At 41.0% G+C, this 22,951-nt stretch overlaps 1 protein-coding gene across 1 annotated transcript; it reads right to left on the bottom strand.

Annotated features, from left to right (window-relative positions):
- Positions 1-6,644: 6,644 nt before the first annotated feature.
- Positions 6,645-12,967, bottom strand: DUSP6 (dual specificity phosphatase 6). Its single transcript, XM_063308950.1, has 3 exons — positions 12,165-12,967; positions 10,337-10,774; positions 6,645-8,140 (listed from the first exon to the last, which is right to left on the bottom strand). The coding sequence occupies exons 1-3, from the start codon at positions 12,571-12,573 to the stop codon at positions 7,833-7,835; spliced, it is 1,155 nt and encodes a 384-aa protein (XP_063165020.1). The 5' UTR covers positions 12,574-12,967; the 3' UTR covers positions 6,645-7,832.
- Positions 12,968-22,951: the final 9,984 nt, after the last annotated feature.

Genomic DNA, 22,951 nt, shown 5'->3' with positions numbered 1-22,951 from the left:
AGCTCCATCCTAAAGATGGCAATTAAGAGCTCGAGGATGGAACTGAGACCTGTCCTACAGTAATGTAATTACAGAAGAAAAGTATAATTGCCAGTCCAGTCAGCATTTATACATGGAATAGGAAAGAGTGCCATCTTGTTTTCCACTCCAGGCAGCAAACTGTCTCAGACCTGCATGCCCTGGGGTCTTTTCACCTGCATGGAGATAAAAGAAATTGGTTGACACATTGTAGGAGTGATGGCCCAATTGAATAAGAAATCCTGCTTGTCTCTGCACTTTTGGTCACCTCCTTAGAAACAAACATGTGCCTGGTTTCATTTCTGTGTGTATGTAAGATGAAAATATCATAAAATCATGATGTTGGAAGAATCTTGGAGTCTTATAGTCCAACCCCCTACCCAGGGTAGGAATCCTCATATCATCCTGGACAAATGGCTGTCCAACCTTTACTTGAAAACCTTCAGTGATGGAACACTCACAGTTTCAAAAGGCAGGCTGTTCCACTGCCCTCGGGGTAAGGAAATTCCTTTTTGAAGGATAGTTTTCTTGGACATAGCAATCACCTCTTAAAGGGTAATGAGGAGAGAAAGTTTACACATTGTGTATATTAAAAAATTTCATTATTCTAAATTAAGTGTTGAAGAATGAAATGTCTTGTCTCTAAAAAGTAGCTTTTATTACATATGCAGTCCTAGCAAGCAGTTCTTAAATTTAAACTGGCTTTTGAAACTTCTGAATGAAGGATATTGCATTATAAACCAAGAACTGGAAGAATCTACAGATTTCCTCCTTATGAATATGTTTTCTACCTGTTCAATAATATTAGAGCTGTTTCTAATATACTAGTTCAGAGACAGGATTATTCCTGGGGTCTCATTTATCTCTGGTACACACATACATGGAAAGAATGCAGTCATTGTGAAGGTCTGAAAAGGGCTATATTCATATTTGGATGAAGCTGCAGTCCTATCTATAATTAGGGAAGCTGATAACACATAGGGACATGCTTTGGGCACATACTTACTGCTCCCTTATAGTGCTTTGTGCTCAGTATATAAACATATTTTTCAGCAGCCAGGTATTCAAGCTTATAGAACTTTTATGGCATTCATATCCCCCACCTCAGTTTAGCTGTATTCATGCACAAGCAAATGGCTGCATATGGGTTCTATTAAGTACATTAGGAAATGAAATGGTATGAGTCATCTTGGCTTATGCCAGAATAATGGGTTCAAATGGGGATTTGGATAGAGTTAGCGCAAGGCACTTTACTTCAGACAGAACAGCAAGTACAAGTTGCAAAGTACCAACTTTTCTGAGACAGAAATACATAAACCAGTTTGCTGCCCTTTCACCCAATATGACATGGAAGTAGGACCAATGCAGAAGCTTAACATCTTCATTCTAGAGAATTGATATTGTTCTATTAAAAATATTAAAAAGTGTAAACAGTGATATTGTCCTCTTCCCGATTTCTAGCTTCCTTCTGAAAATGGCCTGCACACCAATTAGATTTCAGAAAGACACTTTATGACAATATTTTGTACCTGCTTGATTCCAATTAAAAATACAGACACTTTGGATTTTGGGGTAAAGGGTGGGAAAGACATCTGGGACTACAAAGTACAGCAACATTGTAATTAAAAGGACCAATGTATATGTCCAAAGGCAAGACTGATTTGAACTCTTCCCCAAAGGTATAGCAAAATGGTGGGGGTTTGCTGAATGACTACAGTTGCAGTAATTTTACTTTTTTCTCATTTCAAAGTATCTCACACATTTGTAACAGTTTGAAACTGATAAGTTGTAAAACAATTTTTTAGTATCTCTGTGTGTATGTGTGTGCACATGTATACCTATATATCTTTATATTGCTAATTATCTATGTCCTTCCTTCCTTCCTTCCTTCCTTCCTTCCTTCCTTCCTTCCTTCCTTTTCTTTTGTTTTATCCACTGTGGTGGTGGTGGGGGAAGTGTTCTAAGATTCAAAGCATAGCAACAAAATTGACATAAATGCACCAGGATAACCTTTCTGTGATGTGATCAAAAAGGACTCCCACTCATACAACACATTTCTCTGTTCTTGATTTTTCTCTTATCAGTTGCAAATCCACAGTGAAGTGAAGAGCTATGGGCTTTGTCTCCATCAAAGAACTAAGGTACTCATTCAAGATGCTATGGATTGTAAGTTCTGACCTGAGTGAAGGTAGAAATTACTTTGCAAGTCAGGATTTTCTTTCTTATATATTTTATTATTTTTATACATTTCCCCCAGGGTATCCAAGGGAGTATGCCTGTTTTTTTCTTCTTCCATTTTATCCTCATAGCAATCCTGTAATATAGGTTAAACAGTAGTAAATGGGTAGTTACTGAGATTCATGGCTTAGGTTGGGTAAAAATTTAATCTCCCCATTCCTATTCTCATCCTTGTTGGCTCAGTCCTTGTCTGTGCCTGATAAAACCACAGTTGGTCATCTTCACCTGTAAACAAATCCTTAAATAACAGCAAATAATGTAGGACATCATTCTTTATTAAAAATGTTCTGAAACTCAGCCACCACTACTTCCTACTGGCTCTCTTGGGGCTTGTATCTTGCCTTTCTCTCTACCACTCCAGAATAGGTTCTCTGAACCTACACAGACCCTTGAAGTCAGTTGAGTAGAAAGCTTTCATTGCAATGCATTGATATGAAATGTGAGACATGTGTTGCAGTACACTGTCTTTAAAAAAAAGGGGGAGAGAGAAAAAAAAAAGAAGGGTAGTCTTCTACTTGCTGAATGAAAGAGACTCAAATTATGCTCAGCTGGTTTAGTTCACACTGTGACCCTGCCTGGCTTCCTGCTATTCAGATGTGTTACTTCCTTTTTCCAGTAATGGTCTGTGGCACTCAGCCAGGGAACATTATTAATTTCAGAAGTGGCCTGACAGCAAAACCACAGCAAAACAAGAGGAAGTAGCGGGGAGGCCATCTGTTGGTTTCGGCAGAACAGTAGGAGCTGAGCTCCATGGGCTCAAATGAGGAAAGCAGATTAATAATCCACAGTGAGGAAACGGTGCTAAATTTATCCAGAGAGAGAGAGAGAAAGAGAGAGAGAATGAATGTGTGTGTGTGTGTGTGTGTGTGTGTGTGTGTGTATATGTGTGTGTGTGTATGTATAAATAAATAAAAATAACAGAGTGAGGTGCAGCTGGGCGGAAATTGCTGGAGCAGCTTGCATTTTTTTCTGCTTTGAATGACACAGGACAGAGAAGGCAAAGGAAACCCTCAGTCCTAGGTTACAATCCGGGTGCTTCCAGAATGATGGCTTCTAGAATTGCAGGTCCAAAGGCATTGTGTTATTCCACAGTTGTGGAAAGAAAAGAAAGAACAAGAAGGTTATGAATAGATGACCAGGGCTGCAACTAGGGGTGGGGGGCAACCAGGGCATGTGCCCCAAGTGCTGCTCTGGGGGGGTGCCAAAATGAGTGCTGGGGGGGCACCAAAATGGGCACAGAATCCATGTTTGCTCTGGGTGACACAGACCCTAGTTGCGGCCCTGTAGATGACCATCCTTGTTGCCTGGTTCTGTACATTAACATGGGGAGAAATTGAAGAATCTTTGTGTCCAAATATCAAAGCAGGTTATTCTGCAATTCATTTTACTTCTACTATATAGAGATGCACTCAATCTAAGCTCTGCTTCTGTGAAACTGAGTCACCCATACCACCACCACTTATGTTTTGGAAGCTTTTTCAGTTCAGTTTCAAGTATCTAAAACTATCATTTTTTTGTTCAGCAGGATCTGGGGCTGAAATAAACAGGAAGTTCTGGTGCAAAACATTTTTGCGGCTTTAGATTTGGTTGACTTCTATCACTAGAAAGGGAAGCAATTTTAGATGAAGAACCATGCTATTGACACATTGGTTACACGCTGTCTGCTTTCTTGCTCTGTGTTTTAATTTTTGCCATTCAACTTACTCAATGTTATCAACTTACCACTTGGTTTAAATGGTATCTAAATATTTTATGTACGATACTGAACAAATTTATGTAAAATGAAATTTGTATCCCTTGGAAAATAAAAGCTTTGCTAGATCCAGTCAAAGATCCATCAATTAAAAGCATCCTGTTTCACAAAGCCAATCAGATGCTTAGCAAGCCTTAAAATAGCACTTGAAGAAAGCTGCTAATGCCCAGTATTATTTGACATACAGATTCCAAACCAGGATTATTTAGTAATCATAATTAATAACTACTTATGTTTTCTCCATCCATTAATTTCTCTCCATCTTTTATCCCACAAGTGCTTGTCTTATTTTATGACAGCAAATCCTACATATAGTGTATTCTATGAAGAAGCACCTTATCTTAAACCTTGTCTAGTTTAATTGGGGGCAACTTCCTGGAAACTAACTGTAATAACAATGTAATACTTATTTATTAAATTTATGTTCCACCCAACTCCCAGTGACTCTGGGCAGTTTACAAATTGCTAAAAACATTTAAAACAAGAAAACAACACAAAGCAAAAAAGAGCAAAGATGGCAGAGATAACAAACCCATATGGGAACAAAGAAAAATAAGAAAATGGGGCTTCAATGATACTCATCAAAGGCCTGGGTGAAGATCACTGTCCAGGCACTGGGACAGAACCTTGACACCTCATCTGTTTAGCCTGGAGTAGAAAGATATAACTGGGTACCATCAGTACACTGATGATACTAAACCCCAGGCGGTGGATGATCTCACCCAGAAGTTACATGTAGATGTTGAAAAGGAGGGGAAAAGAGAATAGAACCTTCAGGACCCCACAAAGGAGAGGCCTGGGGAATTTCTCCCCACCTACCAACACTGACTGAAGCTGACCCCAGAGAAAGGAAGAGAACCACTATAAAATGGTGTCCCCAGTCCCCAATTCACCGAGCCAGCTCAGAAGGATACCATGGTCAATGGTATTGAAAGCTACCAAGTGATCAAGGAGCATAAGGATGGATGCATCGTCACCATCCCAGTTCCATTACAGATCATCAACAAGTGCAACAAAAGCTGCCTCATTAAACTGTAATTTTAATATCATGTAACTTATTGGGACTCAAGCAGTTTGAAATATCCAAAGTGAGTCATATGCATTGTTGTTACAAATGTTATAGGATTTGGCAGACAGATCATACCAGATGAAGAGTCAGGACTAGTGTAAGCTAGTCCCTACTTGGCTTGTGCCAGATGTGGTATTTGAAACAGTGACTTCCTAGTCTGTAGCTTAGGTTTTTTAGCTAATAAAGAATGTTAACATATTGGAAAAAAGTTTATTTGAAAGAGAAAATTGTACCATGGTGGGAAAAGATGTTGAATGGACAGGGGAAGACCATATTAAAATATTGGCTAAGATAACGTTTTGAATCCTAGTTTATAGAGAAAATTTATGAGATGCTGTGAAGAATCATACCAACTTTGTATTCAGTTTATTTGAAAAGCAAAGCATTCATTAACATGCTGATGCTGCAGACATCTTGTAAATAAGATGTGATAAAGAGGAATAAAATCTCCTGTAAGTAAATGGGAGAAAAGGAGGCAACTCTTCTTCCCTTACCAATAAAATGTGTATGTACACACATGCCATAAAATTAAGGAAATATGTACATCTTTATGGTAAATTATCCCATTACTTAGTGTAGAAATCCACTACTGGAGCATCTCTGATAGATGGCCATCCAATAGCTTTCATTTCCAGTGGAAGATTTCCCAGGGCTGTCTGCTCCATTGTTGAACAACTCTTTCCATTAGGATTTTCTTTTTTTAATCCAGCCAAAATCAACATCTTTGTTACTTAAAACCTGCTATTTCTTGCCTTGTCTTCTGGAACAACTCTGAACAGTTCTGTCCCATGTTCTACGCAACAGCCTTTCAGATATATGGCAGTTATGTGTTCCCATAATCTTCTCTTTTCCAAACTAATGATTCCCAATCACCTTTAATGTTTATCTCCAAGCTATCTATCATCTTCATTGCTCTCATCTGGACACACTTCAGTTTGTCACTTTACTTCCTAAAATTGGATGAAATATTCTAGATGTGGTCTGATCAACACTGGATAGAAAGATTGATTACTTGATTTTGACCCAAGACTTCTGTTAATGGAGCCTAGGACTGCTTTTACTTCAGTTGCATCATAGCTGTTTAATGTTCAGCTTTTGAGTCACTAAAATACCCAGATCCTTTTCTTCTAACCAACTTGTTAGAATTGGCCTTAACAAAGCATACTTCAGGGAAGGCAATACACTGGGTGTAAACAGCAATCACAGGGGCAAGGATCACTGCATTATTTTCAAAAGAATTATCTTTCAAAGTATGTATTCTTGCCCAAATATAAGGATGTAGACTCCCACCTCGATGTGCAGTGAACACACATCCCAATGACATTAATGCAGTAAAGACTGAAACCCCACAGTCTACTCTGCATCTCCAACAAAAGAAGTATGCCAAAAAAAAAAAAAAAATGCAGGTGTGCCCAGATCTTATTCTCTGGTTTGGGCTGCAAGTATTTTTAGACTAGGATCTAGGATTTCATTCCTCTTTTTGTAGATTACAAGATAGTCTTGGCTTTTGGCCTCACTTCTGAACATCCTTGCATGATACATAAAACAACCCAGTTTCTCAATAACCAAAAATAGTCATTTATTAATAATTTAAGTTCTTACATACTGAGAATAACATCTCAACTTTACACTAGCAAATTTGAGACTCTCCCTTACTGACAATCATGTGCAAGATCTTTTTGCATTTACACAAATACACAATATTCACACACACTTCCAGTTTTCTACAAAAATAAATGCAAGATATTGCATTTGAGGTGAAGCTCCCTGAAGTGTTTGTACAGAGGTAATGCACTGTTTAGCATTTATCAACTTTTAAAAATATATATATATTTAGAATTGGACCAATAAAAAGGGTTAGGGCACAATCCTTCAGTTTGAAGAAATGATTTGCCTCCATTTTTTAAAGAACGCAACAGGGATTATTTATAAAAGTAAGGCTCCTACCCCAAAAAATCATGAGACCAGACTGATGGTACACCCCCCCCACAAATAAAAATTATATAACTATAGAAAAGACTATTCATTCACAAAATAGAATAAACAAACCCAAAGGCATAGACATTCATTTAAAACCAAGAGAGTTTGCCTAATTCTACAATAAAATTAAGCATGCTGCAGATGTGTCATTTGTACTCCAAAAGAAATTATCACTGGAGAATGCAGAGAAATGATACTTCTCAAGTTGACCTCTTGTAACTTTCATGTCATTTATCTGAAACTTAAAATGCTTACATTGATCAAGCTGGGTATAACAAAGTACTTTTTGTAAACAGATATTCCAAAATACACTGAACTGAAATCTCTCTTTGGCTCCCCTAAATCAGTATTAAGAAAAAAAAAATCAAGTCTTCACTGAAGACAACTTATATTATAAATGCACATAATACATTTCTCCCAGTGTCACATACATGGATGTGTACTTATAGTGTTCATTCTCCCCCATCACTGTTTGGAAACCCTAAATTTTAAGTCACTGCGTAAGTGGCTTTTGTGAATTGAGCACAATATGCTGTCCAACTTGAATCAGTATCTTACTGTTTTTTTTCTTGCTGGGAAAAACCCAGCAAGGTCCTTCACTTTGTAACAGCAGATTCCAAATGTTGTAACCTTTATTGTGTTGAATCTCAGAGGCAGCTATTGCCCAAGTACAAGGCCCACAAAAGTGTTGCAGTTCTCTGCAGCTGTCAAAAGAGAAGCATCGTGGAATGATCACAATACCCAAGACTGGAAGAGTTGATGATCAGTTGGCCCTCACGTAGATTGCAAAGAGTCCACCTGGAAGACGTTTTGATTGGAAGGAGTGGTAAAATATAATTGCTGGCTGGGCATGCGGTTATCACAGGGGCTGTTCAGCCCCAGAGTCCTCTCAAAGTCCAGCAACTGTCCCATGAAATTAAAGTTAGGGGAGATATTGGATTTCTTCATTTTGACAATGTCATAGGCATCATTCATGGATAAGTTGAGCTTTTGCATAAGATATGCAACTGTCACGGTGACTGAGCGACTGATCCCTGCCAGGCAGTGCACAAGCACCCCACAATTTTTCCCACGAGCTTCATCTATTGGAAAAAAAGGACAGAGACAAGAGGCTATTAAGTCATACATTTGTTTCCTGTTTCAGATAATGTGAGCTCCTGATGTGAGATGAAACACCAGTGAATTGCTGCTGTAACTTTTCTTAACACCCTCCTGCACCCTCTCATGCCTATGCTTGCATAACAATTTAAAAAGCTGGCTTGATTTCTTTTCCCAAGAACTTTTTGAGCAGATTTGGCAAAAGTCATACCAAATAGTTCAAGGTATGATCTTGAATTTAGGTCTTTCTGATCATGCATAGATCTTTCTATGAAGTAAAGCACAAAATATTCTCTAGTATTAAAAACAAGTGGTGAAATTACATGGGCAATCTTTACTGGGCTGTATCACTCAGCCTACAGGTTTGTGATTGAATGCCTGGATGCACACACATGATGAAAATGCATATTACTCTGTGCATAGAAGACTGAACTGCTTTCCTGTAATGGAGGGGCATTCCAATGTCCTGCACATAGTCATGAACTATTTTTGCCTATCCTGTCTGACATACCCATCTTCTAGAGGCAGGATTTAATCTAAAGGGAATCCCAACTTGCTGGGATAACCCAGTAACTGTAAATCTGAAATAAACTATTACAAAACTGTCCTTGTAATTTCGTTGGCTATGTTTATTGGATGCCTACAGGAATTCTTTCTAAAATCACATTCTAGATAGAATTGGAAAAGGAAGCAGCAAAGTATTTTATAGAAGTCATTTGTTGTAGAAACTTGGTCAGATACAGGACTTTAGATAGGATTTGACTGACAAAATAAAGCAATTTTTCAAGAGGCTTGAAGAAAGAAAGAAAGAAAGAAAGAAAGAAAGAAAGAAAGAAAGAAAGAAAGAAAGAAAGAAAGAAAGAAAGAATTCTTCCCCAAACCCCTATGTATGTTTAGCTTGGGTTTATTACTAAGTGGAGGAGAAACCCTATAATTTTGCCATTTTATAAGGCAGGAGGTTGCAAAGGTCTATTAAATGGCTTTCCAAGGGTAATGCACTGCAGCTGAACAATGAAAGTATTCAGCTGTTTAAAAGGGGGGGACCCAGAAGTCACAGGGGACAGCCCATTAAGTGAAACAGGATGTCAACATGGCTAGAAAATGGATTCCTTTGTCATAAGAAATGCATTATAATGCCTGGAGATTTGCAGCTCCCATCCCACAGATTCTTCTTTCTGAGCTCAAATTACCTATATTCTGCTTATTACTACTACAGCTCCATCAGATTACAGTACAGTATTCATTGACACACAAGGGCCCTGGCAAAATGGAAAAGGAAGTCCAACATAATTGGATCATTTCACAAGGAACAGAGAAAAAGCAACTGTTCATCTCTAGCCCTACTTGTGAGCACATCTGACACGTTTAAGTACTAGTCTTCCCAAGAAAAGGCATGTTTGCAGATACTTTATTTTAAGGAATTGGCTAAACCAGGATTGCTTAGCTGGTGTCCTACAGATACTACAGCTGGGATGGGAGCAGATCCAAATTGTAGTTAATATTTGAACAGAAAGTGATCGAATGGTAAAAAAGCATGCCACAAGCACGCAACATAGCCCTACCCATGCCTACTCTGAAGTAAATACTGAATTCAGTGAGATTTACTTCTACCAGAACTATACAGAAGTTTGTAGCCTTAACATCTGGTGGCATACTTCTGAGACAATGTACATAGGATCGCAGTCAGATAGAAAAGTATGCTACAGTCTAATGAGATTAAGTAATCAAGCCAAATTGAGACTAAAAAGTATAACCGCCTGGTCTATTTGTTTTCTGGTACAATTCTGCCCCTAGGTTTTTCACTTTTAAAAACAAAAAGAAGGAAATGCAATGAACCAAATACAGAATATGGAAGTCATTCTTCACAAAAAGCATCTTTATTAAACCCTAAAACTGTAACAGTAAAAACAACAACAACCCAATCCTAAATATCTCTTTTCCTTAATCCATTTTCCTGGATTAAATTACCAAAGTGTTATTTCAGAACAAGATAAATAACTAAAGGATCAACTATACATTGTAAATTGAAATTATGCAACCAGAAATGGATGAAACAAGAGACCTCCATTGGAATCTGAAAGATTTGTGCAAAATGCATATAAAGTAGCCTTTGGAAGGCTTGCTGCTAGTAACATAAAAGTGCTATTATAAGACAATTATGAAACATTTTGCAACCTTACCTATAAAGGAGATGGCTTCAGGGAAAAATTGGGATAAGTTTTGGCTCCAATGATCAGAGATAGGAATCTGCTTGTACTTAAACTCGCCAGCATTTTCAAAGAGATTGGGAAGGTTGGGGGTGACATTCAATATGTATTTAATGCCAAACTCTTCTAGAACATCCAGGTTAGTAGAGTCCTTGGCGCAGCCCAAGTAGAGGTATGGCAAGATTTCCACTGGGAAGGAGGGCTGATTGTTAGACAAAGGGCTGCCATCAGAGTCCGTGGCACTGTTAGGATCTCGGTCAATATCGGATTCCACATCTGAAGATGAGTCAGAGCTGATTCGGAGACCACCCAAGCCCAAGACGGGCAAAGGTGGAGAATTGCTGCTACATGAACTGTCTAGATTAGTTTCACAGTGCAAGGCATACTCTGCCTGGAACTTGCTGAAACCCCCTGGGAAGAAAACAAAAAGAGATGGTTGGAATGGAGAGAGTTCCTAAAGTAGGGTTGTTAATTGGAGATGTTAGTGACAGTTTTGAAACATTTCTGTTCTGTGGAGTTTAGTAGGACTAAACTACAAGATGAACATAGCGATCATTGTTTCTTAGTAAAAAAAAATCTATGTAACTGGATTCCAGGCCACTCCAGCATTCCAGCTGATCCAAAAGCAGCAATACATCCACCATTAACTCAGACTTTGGAAACCAGACGTAGAATACGTAGTATTTTTCCAATTGTTTAATTCTGTTTTTGCCACCACAGGAGTATCATTCAGATGTTTTTATCTGGGCTTTCACATGCCCCCAGTGCTAAGTACACAATGCAAGATGCTAAAAAATTCAAATCCTACATACCTTCCCTACTGCTTCAGCTCCCGACATCTTGATAACCTTCAAATAGCAAAGCTTGTACTGCCCATCACACCAACCAGCATGGACAGCGGTAGCAAGGGTAGGGATCAAGAACTGTAGTTCATCCCTGATCAGGAAACTGGATTACATGATCTCTAAGGCACCTCAGGATGGTATCAGGTTAGGGATGCCAGAGTTACTGTCTGGCTTTTCAAACAAGGGTGCAGTTCAATTATTGGCTGTTCCTTAAGGGCATCCTTCCTTTGAAAGAACTTTCTTAGCCTATAGACCATATAACCAGTCGCCTTTATTGAAACAACCCAGGGTCCTTTGGAAAAATATTTTAGAGGAAGAAGGGTATTAATGGCTTAGAGAGGGGGATTTTAGAAAGCAATGCATGATTCCACTTAAGAGCCAAGCTTGATTTGGCAACCTCAACTTCTCAGAGGCTGAACTATTCCTAGGGGAAGGCAGGTGAAGGGTTGCTGGAGTATTCCCCGCTCCCCCCTCCGCCAGAAGCGAGCTCTTTCTCTTTGGAGGGGGCAGGCACGAGGAGGCGTTTTGACGCCAGAGGCAGGCACCTGCTACGTCGCTTTCCTGGAGTCGGGATTTTCCCTACGAGGGGAATCCTTCAGAAGGAGTAGAGCTCCTTTACTATGAGGGGCATGCTCCGGACATCCCTGCGCTACGGAGGCGGGAGCTTGCCTCGAAGCCTGCCCAGAAACGAGTTCAAAGGATCGAAAACGGGGGAGGAGGGGGGCGGCTTGCAGACTCGAGCCTAGAAGAGGCTTTAATCTCTTTACAACTCCAGGGCCATCTGGCAGCGCTCCGCTCCGGGCCACGGAGGGCAAGGGCGCCTTGCGGCCAGATGCCGGGGCTGGTGCTAAAGCAACAAGGACAGAGCGGGGAGGAGACGCCGCGGGCCTGGGTGGCCGAGGCAAAAAAGCGCGGGAGATCCCTGGAAAGCCGAGTCGACCCGGTTAACCCCTCACCTTCCAGGTAGAAGGCCTTACAGCCGTCATCTTTCAGGCGCTTGAGCAGCAGCCCTAGGACAGAGTCGCCCGCCGCGTTCTCGTTCCAGTCGCTGCTGCTGTCGTCGTACAGGACCACCGTGTCGGTTCCGCAGCGGCGGGCGAACTTCTCGCGCTCCTCCTCGCCCCGAGCGAAGAGGGCGCGCAGCGGCAGGTTGCCCTTCTGCAGCCGGCGCAGCATAATCCCCGGCAGGGCCACGTTGATGGCCGACTCGATGTGCGAGGACTCATACAGTTCCTGCGGGCGACAGTCCATCAGCAGCAGCCGTTCGTTGCCCAGCTCCAGCTGCTCCTTCAGCCACGCCACCGTCTTGCAGGTCGCCATGTCCGACGCGAGAGAGGCTACCGGCGAGCGAAGCGTATCTAGCATGAGGGAAGACTCTGGCCGGCCAGGCTGGGCGGGCAGCTCCGCAAAGCGCCCCTGTCCAGAGGGCCACGGCGACCGGCGGGAGGGGGGCGGGGGAGCGGGCGCGCGCACCGTGCGGACCGGCGGTCCGTCCACCCCAGCCCGTTCGTAGCCTTGTCCGGCTTAGCCCAGGGTCAGTCGACCCGTCTCTCCGCGGCGCCGGGCGTTGCAAGCCGAAGTGCTGCTCTCGTGCTGGGAGGACTTCTTTCTCTTGATCGTGGCCGGTGACTCGCTAAATGAACCTCCTTAGTTTAAGTCCGTTAGCATCTCCCTTTTCCTCCCGTAAAGTATAGGCTCCAATTACATGTGCTGAAGCGCTTTTCTGCCCAGCTCAAGGAAATGCATTCAGGGGTGAGCGACCTAGCCAGACCCGGCGCTGGCCCCTGGCGTCGTTACTGCTCTGCCTGCCGCTCCCGTGTGCAGCTTTTCACCGCCTTGGCTCCTACTTCTCTTCTCGCCTCTTGCTTTCCGCCCCCAACCACGACCTCCTGCTTTTCTCTTATTTTTTTGCCCCCTATTTTTCTTTCTTTCTTTCAAGTCCTTGATGTGATCAATGTCCCTTTTAATCAACCCTGCACACTATCCCCGCTCTTTGAGCGCCAGGCAGTTCCTCAATGGATACAAACAGGGAACGTCTCAATGGATACATTCTCTCTCTCGGCCAATCAGTGCTTGCGGAAGGGGCGGTTGCCATGGGAACGGGCCGGCTGGAACAGGTTGTGTTGATGAATTGTTAATGAGTTTGTCATTCACAAAAACGGAAAGGAATTTCCGCTCCGGATAAGCCGAGTGCAAACAAGCAGCAACAGCAGCTCAGCGGGAGGAAGGAAGAAAGGTGCGGGCGGGGGGGGGGGGTGAGGGGAAGGCGCAGCCACTAGAGCCGCGCGTCTGCGGCTCGAGTTTCCTTCTGTTAAAGCTCAAGTAGAGCTGTCCAGCGATTATACAACAAATGGTCCAATTAAAGGAAGAACAAAAGGCAGCCTTTCGCTCTCCATGTTTTCCCTACACAAACGCACTCGTTAAGGGCACTTCACAGCCGGGTGTTTCATTCTGCAGCTCGAGTTGCGTTGTCGTGGTCCCCCTCCTCTTTAAAATAATATTTCCAGCGTTGACGAGATGCCGTCCTTCCTTTTTTCACAAGAGCCCTGGTAGCTTTCCTTTGAACCTTCCATTGGTGAACCCCTTAGCAAAAATGCACGTGGTTTTTTGTCCCCCCCCCCCCACTTAAGAAACCCAGCGCGTGCACGGGCCTGCCGTTTCCCACGAGCCGAGGAATCTGAAAGGACTAATAGCGCTGGTGACCTTAGAAAGTCAGGAAAAAGGAAAGCGCGCTGCCGCTGCCGCTGCCATCGCTATCGCTATCGCTGTCCTCTCCTCCGGGCAAGCGTTCTAATTGTGGTAGAAGGGACCGGCTTGTCATTTCAGCCAAGCGTGGGCCGGAGTTAATGTGTATCGTAAAAGAGAAAGTCGTTTGGCATTTCCTAGGGTGGCTGCTGGCGCTCTACTGTCCATTGTTCCCATAGTCTGAAATCGAGATGGGAGATTCCCCCGCCCGGGCGCGCGCTTTCCTCGCAGTCCTTGGCTTTGAAAAGGGTAATTCCCACACATAACCTCTTTCCTCACTGCGTGATGCCCGGTTTACTACACGAGATCCACTAAGGATAAGGAAGTTAGTTCAGGATTCAACACGCATAGGCAGTGAGAGAAGGACCCGCGTTAAAATCCTGCCGCTTCCGCGATGGCTTCGATTTGCAGCCAGAGGCAAAGCTTGGCTGAAGCTCGATACGCCTACTTAGGTTTACTCTAAAACAAGTCTCGCTGCATCTGGTGCGCCCGGCTTTCAAGGAGTCCCTCCCCCCCTCTGAAAATAGGAGCGTCTGTGAATTAGCTGGCTTGTAAGGTGGTAGCGAGGATGTAAAGTCCATTGAAATGCTTAGGCACCACGTGCCATATAAAATCTGCAGAAAGAATGCAAGAGCTTTCACCGTGCAATCTCATCACGAAATCAGTTTATTGCAAGACTATCGGGGCTAGGGGTGGGGAGGCTGGGAACAGTAGTGCAGTCCAGATGTGATTTTACAATCAGATCCAAAGATGTGACTTATCAGAAAGAAAGGGGGTGGGGGTGGGAGAGTGGAGAGAGGGAGAGAGAGAGCCCCAAGGACGACAGTCCTGGCATTATGCATTTAAGGCCAATGCTGTCTACAGGATTCCCAAGTTCACTGCTCCCCTTTTATAAATTAGCTCTGGCTCTGTTCTTCCCCCTAAGAAAGACAGAAACTCCTTATTGTCTGTGTAGTATGTGTGTGTGTGTGTGGTGGGAGGGAGAGAGACAGGAGGCCCACGGATGACCCTCAAAAGTTGTCTTGCTGTCTCTCTGCACTTTTTTGGTTTTTTCTTTTTTTTTCTTCGTAGTTTTTTTGTTTTTCTATAGCTTTTATCTTTGCTTGAAACGTAATAAAATTCTTATTAAAAAAAGTTGTCTTGCTGTCAACACCACTGCTACCCCTAAAAAAGACCTCTTGAAAACATTAAATGCAGAATCTTTATTTATTTATTAATCAAATTTATCACTGTCCATCTCCCAAAAGGGACTCCTGCATTATCTGTGTCCAGATCCATCTCTCTGTGACATTTTCAAAATATTTCACATTTTGCAATTAAAAAAGACACTTTTAAGAATTATGGCTGAAGACTCCTTTCTGCAAATTCATGTAGTGTGTATCTATTTTTATATATCTTTAGTTAAACAATCCCAGTAGGTGGCAGCCCTTAGCCAGTCTTGGCTGATAGGCATGGTAGGACCTGGTTGACGCTTGGATGAGAGACCACAAAGAAATAGCACAGCTGTGGGTAGACTGGGAAGTCACTGCAGTACTGTAAAGCTTCTTAGAAGGGAAAAAAAATAAAGTAGAAAAATGTCCATGTAGTCACTAGCTCAGCTTGAGGAAGACTTTAAGTTGTTATAGGTAAGCAGGCCCAAATCCTTTTATCCCAGTAAAAAGTCCCTAAATTCGATTGTGACTTACACCTAGTCAGTTATTTATAACAATATCATAAAACAAAATAGGAGATTAGTTCCTCTCCCTCTGCCCCCTATTTATCTCCATTTCCAAATACTCAAACACAGTTGTATCTCTCCATCTAAATGCTAAATGAATGCAGGCTCAGCTCAACATGTGCAGTGTAATATTCTTTCTGCAGGCAATATAACAACAAGTGGGAACCAAAGTTATACCACACAGGAAACCTAAGAATCCCCTTAGTAAACAGGGGAGGAAGAAGAAGGGGGAACGTATTTCCAGAATCTATCCATAAAGTATTTGTGAGTATTTGTATATACAGTATCTGCTGACAGCTGGTGCTTGTCTAATGACAGCAAATCAATTCATTAAGTGTCCAGGGATTGACTGAAAGGCATAAACCTCACTGGACCTTAACTGGACATTTAGCAGCTGGAATAATAAATAAAATGAACTTCATTTTGAAATATGGCATGTAGAATCCCATGACCATGGAGCTAGGAAAGGAAGGGATTGTGATGTCATCAGCTTATAACTTTGTCATGGTTAGTGGAATTACAAATGCAAGAATCAACATGCATAAGGAACCCAGCACAAGGCTTCATTAGTTCAAGCTTTCTATGATATTGTCTGCCAGTTTGGTGACCTCTAGATATGTTGCAGTGCATTTCCTATAATTCTCAACTGATATGATGATTTAACATGCAGGATTGGAATTATGGAACTGTACTCCAACACACTGAGAGGGCCTGTGGTTCAGAAAGACTGTTCTAAAAACGCCTCATCTATTCATCAATGTCTTTGGAGTTCTCTTCAATGTGAGAGAGCAATTGAACAAGTATAGCTGGACTCCAACTCTCTTCACTTTTAGTCATGTGGAAGTCCTGTTCCAGAAGTTTCCCAGAATGCCATCCCCCTTCTGTATTACCTGCTATTCCAGAGGCTATAAGGCTATAAGAGGAAATATAAGTTCATGCTGTGGTACCAAAAAAAAATCTCCCCTTGAGAAAATTTATTTATTTATTTATTTATCTAATTTATCCCCGCCCATCTCCTCCCATCGGAGGCCTCTGGGAGGTTTACAACAAATGATTAAAACCATCAGAATAATAAAATACAATAAAAATACTATAAATAGAAATAAAAATAAAGAATGTTTAAAAAAAATGTTGCTCTAGTCTAGAGTTAGGGGAAAGAATCTTGCCATTGTCCTCCACACACATTCCCAGGAGCTTGGTGGATGGTGGAGCTTCAAGGAACAAAAGCCTGGTCTTTGCTACCTTCGGGTGTCCTGCTCAGAAGAAGTAAGGGGACAACTCTCAGATCTCTTTGGAATTAAGGAATGGAATATGGATAGGGTTTCCTTGGAAGTGCCACATAAATATTGGAAAGCTTTGTAGGCTTTATTGGGTAATCTTGCATGCCAGATTAACCTCACTGACTGGAGGTTAACCATGAGTGCTCTGTGCAGCCAACCAAAATAGTCTCATGATTAAAACAGTTGCAGTTGTTTGCAAAACTCAGTCATGCAGTTCAGTTCTTTATTTTGATTAAACTTCTGTCAAGTGAAGGTGGACAAGGAGGGAGTCACAATATATAGACTTCATATATAGTGGGACATGTGAAATATTCATGAAAATTGCATGCTGGCTTTTAGGTTCCAGTCACAACAGCTTCTTCATATCTGGCAACACTTGCAGCAGTGCCTTGTCAGTTTGGTAAGGCTAAGTAAGGATACTTACTAAAGGCCACGTATCTACCACTAAAGATTTGTGGATGAAAAATCTGAATGGTTAAAAACACTATTTATATGTGCCAATGATTGTGCAGTTATGCTGTTTTAATGATCACGTTGGAACTGAGCAAGAGAGAGATAATTTCCACCACCACCTGTGCTCAGCTGTGTGGGTTCCCATCCTTTTCACCTTTACATGGTGGAGTAGTTGAGTGAATGTTAAGTTCTGTTATTAAAATTAGATTGGCTCCAATCATTTTTTTTTAGCACTGGCTCTGCAAATGTAAAAATGGCCTAATTGCTCTTTAATCTTGGTCTGTCTTACAATGATCCTGTGTGTTCTGATTAAGGCATAAAACAGAACCAAATAAATAGATGGTGCTATGCTTTTTACAAACAGTCCTAAATGTGTTTTGCAAACTTCACCCACAAAATTCTCTGATTCCATCTCAGAAGTGCAGACAATTATTTATTTAATGTATAGGCCAGCCAACTCCATCACAGCCACATTGAAAACAGTGGCATTCCTAGTCCCACAGTCATTTCTCTACCTCTTCCAGGCCATTCCAGGCTGTACTTTCTTCCAGCTGGTTAAAATGTTCAGAAGTGCCTAAAAGCTGGCTCACTAGTTTCTGACTTTGAATATTTTTAATAAATATTATCCCCCTGTTGTGGAGTGTGGACTTTTCCTCCAAGAATATTCAGTAGTGTGGCTGACTACCACTATTCCCAGTCTTCTGCGAAGTAAAGAATCTGAAAATAGTCAAGTTCTTTCTCATTACCAAACACTTCAAAATATGTTCTCTCTCCTCTGATACACTTGTTTTCTTCTAGGTTTCCAGGCTCCCTTTGTCTCAAACCTCTCTCTAGGTAGTTGCTATGATTATCCCTAAGGAGCGAAATCGCTGGAGGATAGACCAAGAGACTTTTTGTAATCTGGAAAAAGTAAACAACAATGAAAAGCATATATTAATATATTAATGTTAAAGTCTACCAGGGCAGGAAAAAATGTTACAATAGATGCTTCCATAGTTTTCACTTTAGCGATGTATTTAAGGTACCTACAAATGGGGCATTGCTGTTCCAAGCAGTTAGGGAGTCACCCCTAGTTAGGATAATTTGTTTCTTTCATGGAAGTTTCCTAGAGGGAGTTGAAAGTTATTTTGTAGAATTTAAATGCAGAATCATAAGCCCTGTGCAGCTACAGAAATGAAACTGATAGTATACAAGCAGTACAAAAATTTTTGGATAGCCTAACAGTACTGTATATGTAGAACATAAGCTGCCCCTTACTAGTCTGTTAGAAAGGATATACCGTATGCACATGGCTTTATAAAGACTTCCACTATCTTTAAATTTTATGGGCCATATAGCATCTAACTTCTATGATGACTATCAATGCTTTCAGTTCTCAGGAAGGATGATTTATCACTGCTTTGGTGAAAAAAGCATTAATTTTTCTCAGTTATGTTAAGATTATGGATAAGTATCTCAAGCATAGCATAATGATGGATTTAATTTGGTCTTTTCTCTTCCCCACGCATGTAGCTATTTTATCCTATACACAAACTTTACAATATCCTTACAGATTCTCTCATCACTTCACTTAGATTTGGGGCTAGAGCTATTTGCTTTGTTTCTGAACATAGATAAGTGACATTTTCAACTAGTTTTCAGATAGGATTGCTCAATAGTTATTACTTACTTGCTTATCTCTAAAGTTTTCATATTCTCTGCAGAGCAAAGCAGCTAAGGCAGAGATGATTGACTATAAAAGGGTAAAGATGGAACACTTCTTCTTGTGAAGGCTTGGTCTGATATTTCAAAAGTGGTGAATATGCATCTCAGCTTCCTCCCCCATAGAACTTTCCAGATATGTGTAACACAGCACCCAGAATTTCCAACTGGCAGCTAATCTTTGGGCAAAATGTTTGCATATTTAAATTTTCCAAAATTCAGACTTCCTTTACATGCTAACTTGGCTTTGGCACTATGTCACTTAGTTCCCATAATGTTATCCTCCTAGGCAGTTAGGACAAATTTCTTCTGGATCAGTTGATGTGCAGTTGCAATTGCAGAACATCTGTTGGATGATGTGCAATATTGGAGCTCTGCAGGGTTTGAGGGAAGGTCATTTTTCCATTTGTGGAAACTCTTCCTTCCCCTTCCTTCCCCTGCCTAAATTTGAGGTTCTGAACAAGATATCAAGGGCAACTTTATAATGAATCTAATCTTAAGCTTTCTAGTAACTTTCATAGCAATTTCACAATCCTGGTTACCCACCTCCCCCCACCCCACCCACCCAAAAAATATCCCTACCTCCCTGGATTCATTTTTTCTTGCTTGTAAAGCAATCTGTATCAAACTCTTCTTTGCCATGCTGGTCCACCTCTGACCCCAGCAAACCATCCCCATCCCCCACCACAGAGGTTGTAGTGTCCCCCACCACAGTTGCAGTGTTAGGAAAAGGCTAGCTGAAAAACTACAGTGTTATGCTTTCAGTGAGATGTTTTGTGCCCATAGAAGGAAATCTTGATGGCTAGGCAACTTTTTCCTCACATCAGCAACTTAAATTTTCTACAAAGTGGCCAAATATGTACAGTATACAACATAGAGCAACTTTTCCTTCTTTCTGCATGGAGTGGGAGTGTGAAGAAAAATTTGTTACTCCAGAAACAGCTTAGCTTGAGGAGGAGAGGGGCAGGCACAGACTGAATGACATTTGTTGCCACGTTCCCATTGGGTGCCTAGGGAAAATGGTTCATTGTGTTTCCTGCCTATTTTTGTGTATGACCAGCTCAAAACTCTTCGGAAGGATGATGGAGTAGAAATTGTTTTTTTTACACACATTGAACTATTCGCTCATTTTATTTTGTTAAAATGTCTAATATATTGTTTTATAACATTTCTTTCCAAGTAGCAGAGAGAAACATTCATATCAATAGTCTGGAAATCATACACAGGGATAGAATTAGTCTATATTCCTGACAATTTCAAATTAAATTCACCTACTGTTTAGGGAAAAAAAAGATACTTGTTCAAGTGGAAATCCAATAAAATGTTAGTTTATCATCCCAAGTGAGTCCTCCACAAAACATTAGATTGCTAATCATCATCCCTGCCTCTTCCTAAGAGATTCCATTTCATTTTCCCCTCATTCAGTTTTTCTCTCTTCCCACAATACATCGTGGTACCAGCAAACCATTTTTTCCAGAAATTTCTTTCTTCATTTTGTTCTATATATTTTTGTACTTCTGCAAATCTTGGAATTCCTCCAAGCTGGCAAAAGCTGTCTTATGTGGGAGTTGGTGCCCATTCAGCCATATAAACAATGACAGACACAATGTAAACATTATAAATAGACAGTATTATGCTGCAAATTACATTTTGTGGTTTTATTGCTTGTTCTGGTTCATTTCTATGTACCACAGTAAAACTATTCAGAGAAATTCATGAGGCAGTGGCACAGAGATTTAATAAACAAAAGTTTTTCCTGTTTCATTTTTAGTCACATGTGAAAGTGGAACTATCTGGTCTCTGTTTTATTCCATTTCCTCTCTGTACATCAGGAAACAGCTCTTTTATATTTTAAAAATGCCATATCCATTGGTACCATCATCTGTATTATAAATAGTAAAAACTGTAAGAGAAACTTAAATGTATGCTTTGCACTGTATACTGTTGGGAAGCAGAGCTTTCTGAGAATATGTACTGTACCAAAGAATGCCAGCAAACAAGATTTGTATGGCCTGGGTTCACATATAATGTTAAGCCAGGATATGTTTTAATAATCCAGGAATTCACTAGTCACTATTTCAGAGAAACAAATAATGGTGATTCGGTCAGTCAATTCTTGGTTTGCTTTTTCCATTTTTTTCTGCCAATGCCCTGAAGAACTATGCATGTCACAAAAAAGAATACAACAGAATTCTGGGTTCAGATATAGCAATAAGCCATATCTAAATCTCAGAAGGGTTTGCATAAACCGTGTTAGCATTAGGTATGATCAGCACCATTTGTGGAATCATATTCCTTACTAATTCCTTATTAAAAGGTATTAGATGACTGTCAAGGGGCACCACTAGACTTAGAGCAACCCCATTTAGCATCAAGAATTTGGGGTACATCAGTGACCTACCTCCATTGCTTGGACTGAGTTTGTTATTGCTCATCATATCGCTTATTATTGCTGTGACTAAGCACTGATGGAACAGCTTCAGTGGTTTACCTAAATGGAGACAAATAAGAGAAACAGAGCGGGTATAATTTGCAAATTGTGATACTGTCAACCCCACAAGTGGACCAGACCAGGAAACCAACCCCACAGAAAGGCTAAAACTACTTTTACTGAGATTGGTTATAATAACAGAATCTTGCAAGTCTGATTGTGCTGTATTTCCTCCTCCTTCTCAATCTTCAGTGAATTATGGAGGTGTCTGCATGGGCCACTTCCAAGTGTTATGTTTCAGCCCATTTTGCCTAGGTAACAGTCTCTGTGTATTTCTGTCAAGGTCATCTTTCGTACTCTCTACAAACACCTGGCTCCAAATTTCCAGAGGGCTTCCCTCAGCAGTTTATGTTAAATATCACTGGGGAGGAAGAACAGACTCTTACAAGGTCCCACAGCATATACACAAAGGATCTAAATCAGCATCTCAAATCAGTGATCTGGGTAAGAATGAAATTCCTGCAACATGGTGCCTGAAAACTTCACTTGGATAGCCTATCCAGGATATAATATGAGAAGAGTAGGATAATCAACAGAACCTTTTGTCTGTCATCAAAGATAGGCCAGGCATTAGGATAACCAAAGGAGCCTTTGAGCTAAAACCAGGACTATATACCCAAAATTGTCTGAAATTTGACAGCAACTGCTTTCCCATTGCTGGGAACAGAACAACCAGTTCGGTTTGTTCATCACTTTGGCTGGATTAGGACAAGGATTCAAAATTCGCTAAGCAAGAAGTAAGACATTTTTGGGGAAGATGCTTCAGCTCCAAGGAAGATTTATCTCTCCCTCTCTCTCTCTCTCTCTCTCTCAAATTTGTCACCGCCCATCTCCTCCCACCAGAGGGACTCAGCATGATTTGTCCACTGAAGCTCTCAGGTTCAATCCCTCCACCCTTAATTAAGAAGATTGGGTAGCAACAGATACAAAGAATTTCAGCCTCAGCCATGGTAAGGTGGTGTTACCAAATGGTCTAGATGGATGGACAGGTTTGATTGTAAGGCACTTTTATCCATCCATCCATCCATCCATCCATTCATCCATCCATCCCATATCTACCATCATTCTCTCATTCCTAAGCATTGGTAATGATCTATCTTTCTCTCTCACACACACATACACACACTTGTGTGTGTGTGTGTGTGTGTATGTATACTGTATATGTATACATGCATATACACACTCATACTCCAGCTGAATATGAAAACAAATTAGAGTGTTTTTACATCCTGCTTTAGATTAGTAGGTAGATTTAACATTTTATAGAGAAATTCCAAGGAGGAGGAGAAAATTATTTCTCTTCCCTTTCATTTTGGATTACAGTGATATGGTAGGTTGCTTAGACTTATCACCTTT

This window comes from Candoia aspera, chromosome 7 (genome assembly GCF_035149785.1).
Source record: "Candoia aspera isolate rCanAsp1 chromosome 7, rCanAsp1.hap2, whole genome shotgun sequence".
Classification (NCBI taxonomy): Eukaryota; Metazoa; Chordata; class Lepidosauria; order Squamata; family Boidae; genus Candoia; species Candoia aspera.
This window is presented reverse-complemented; position numbering and strand designations above follow the sequence as displayed.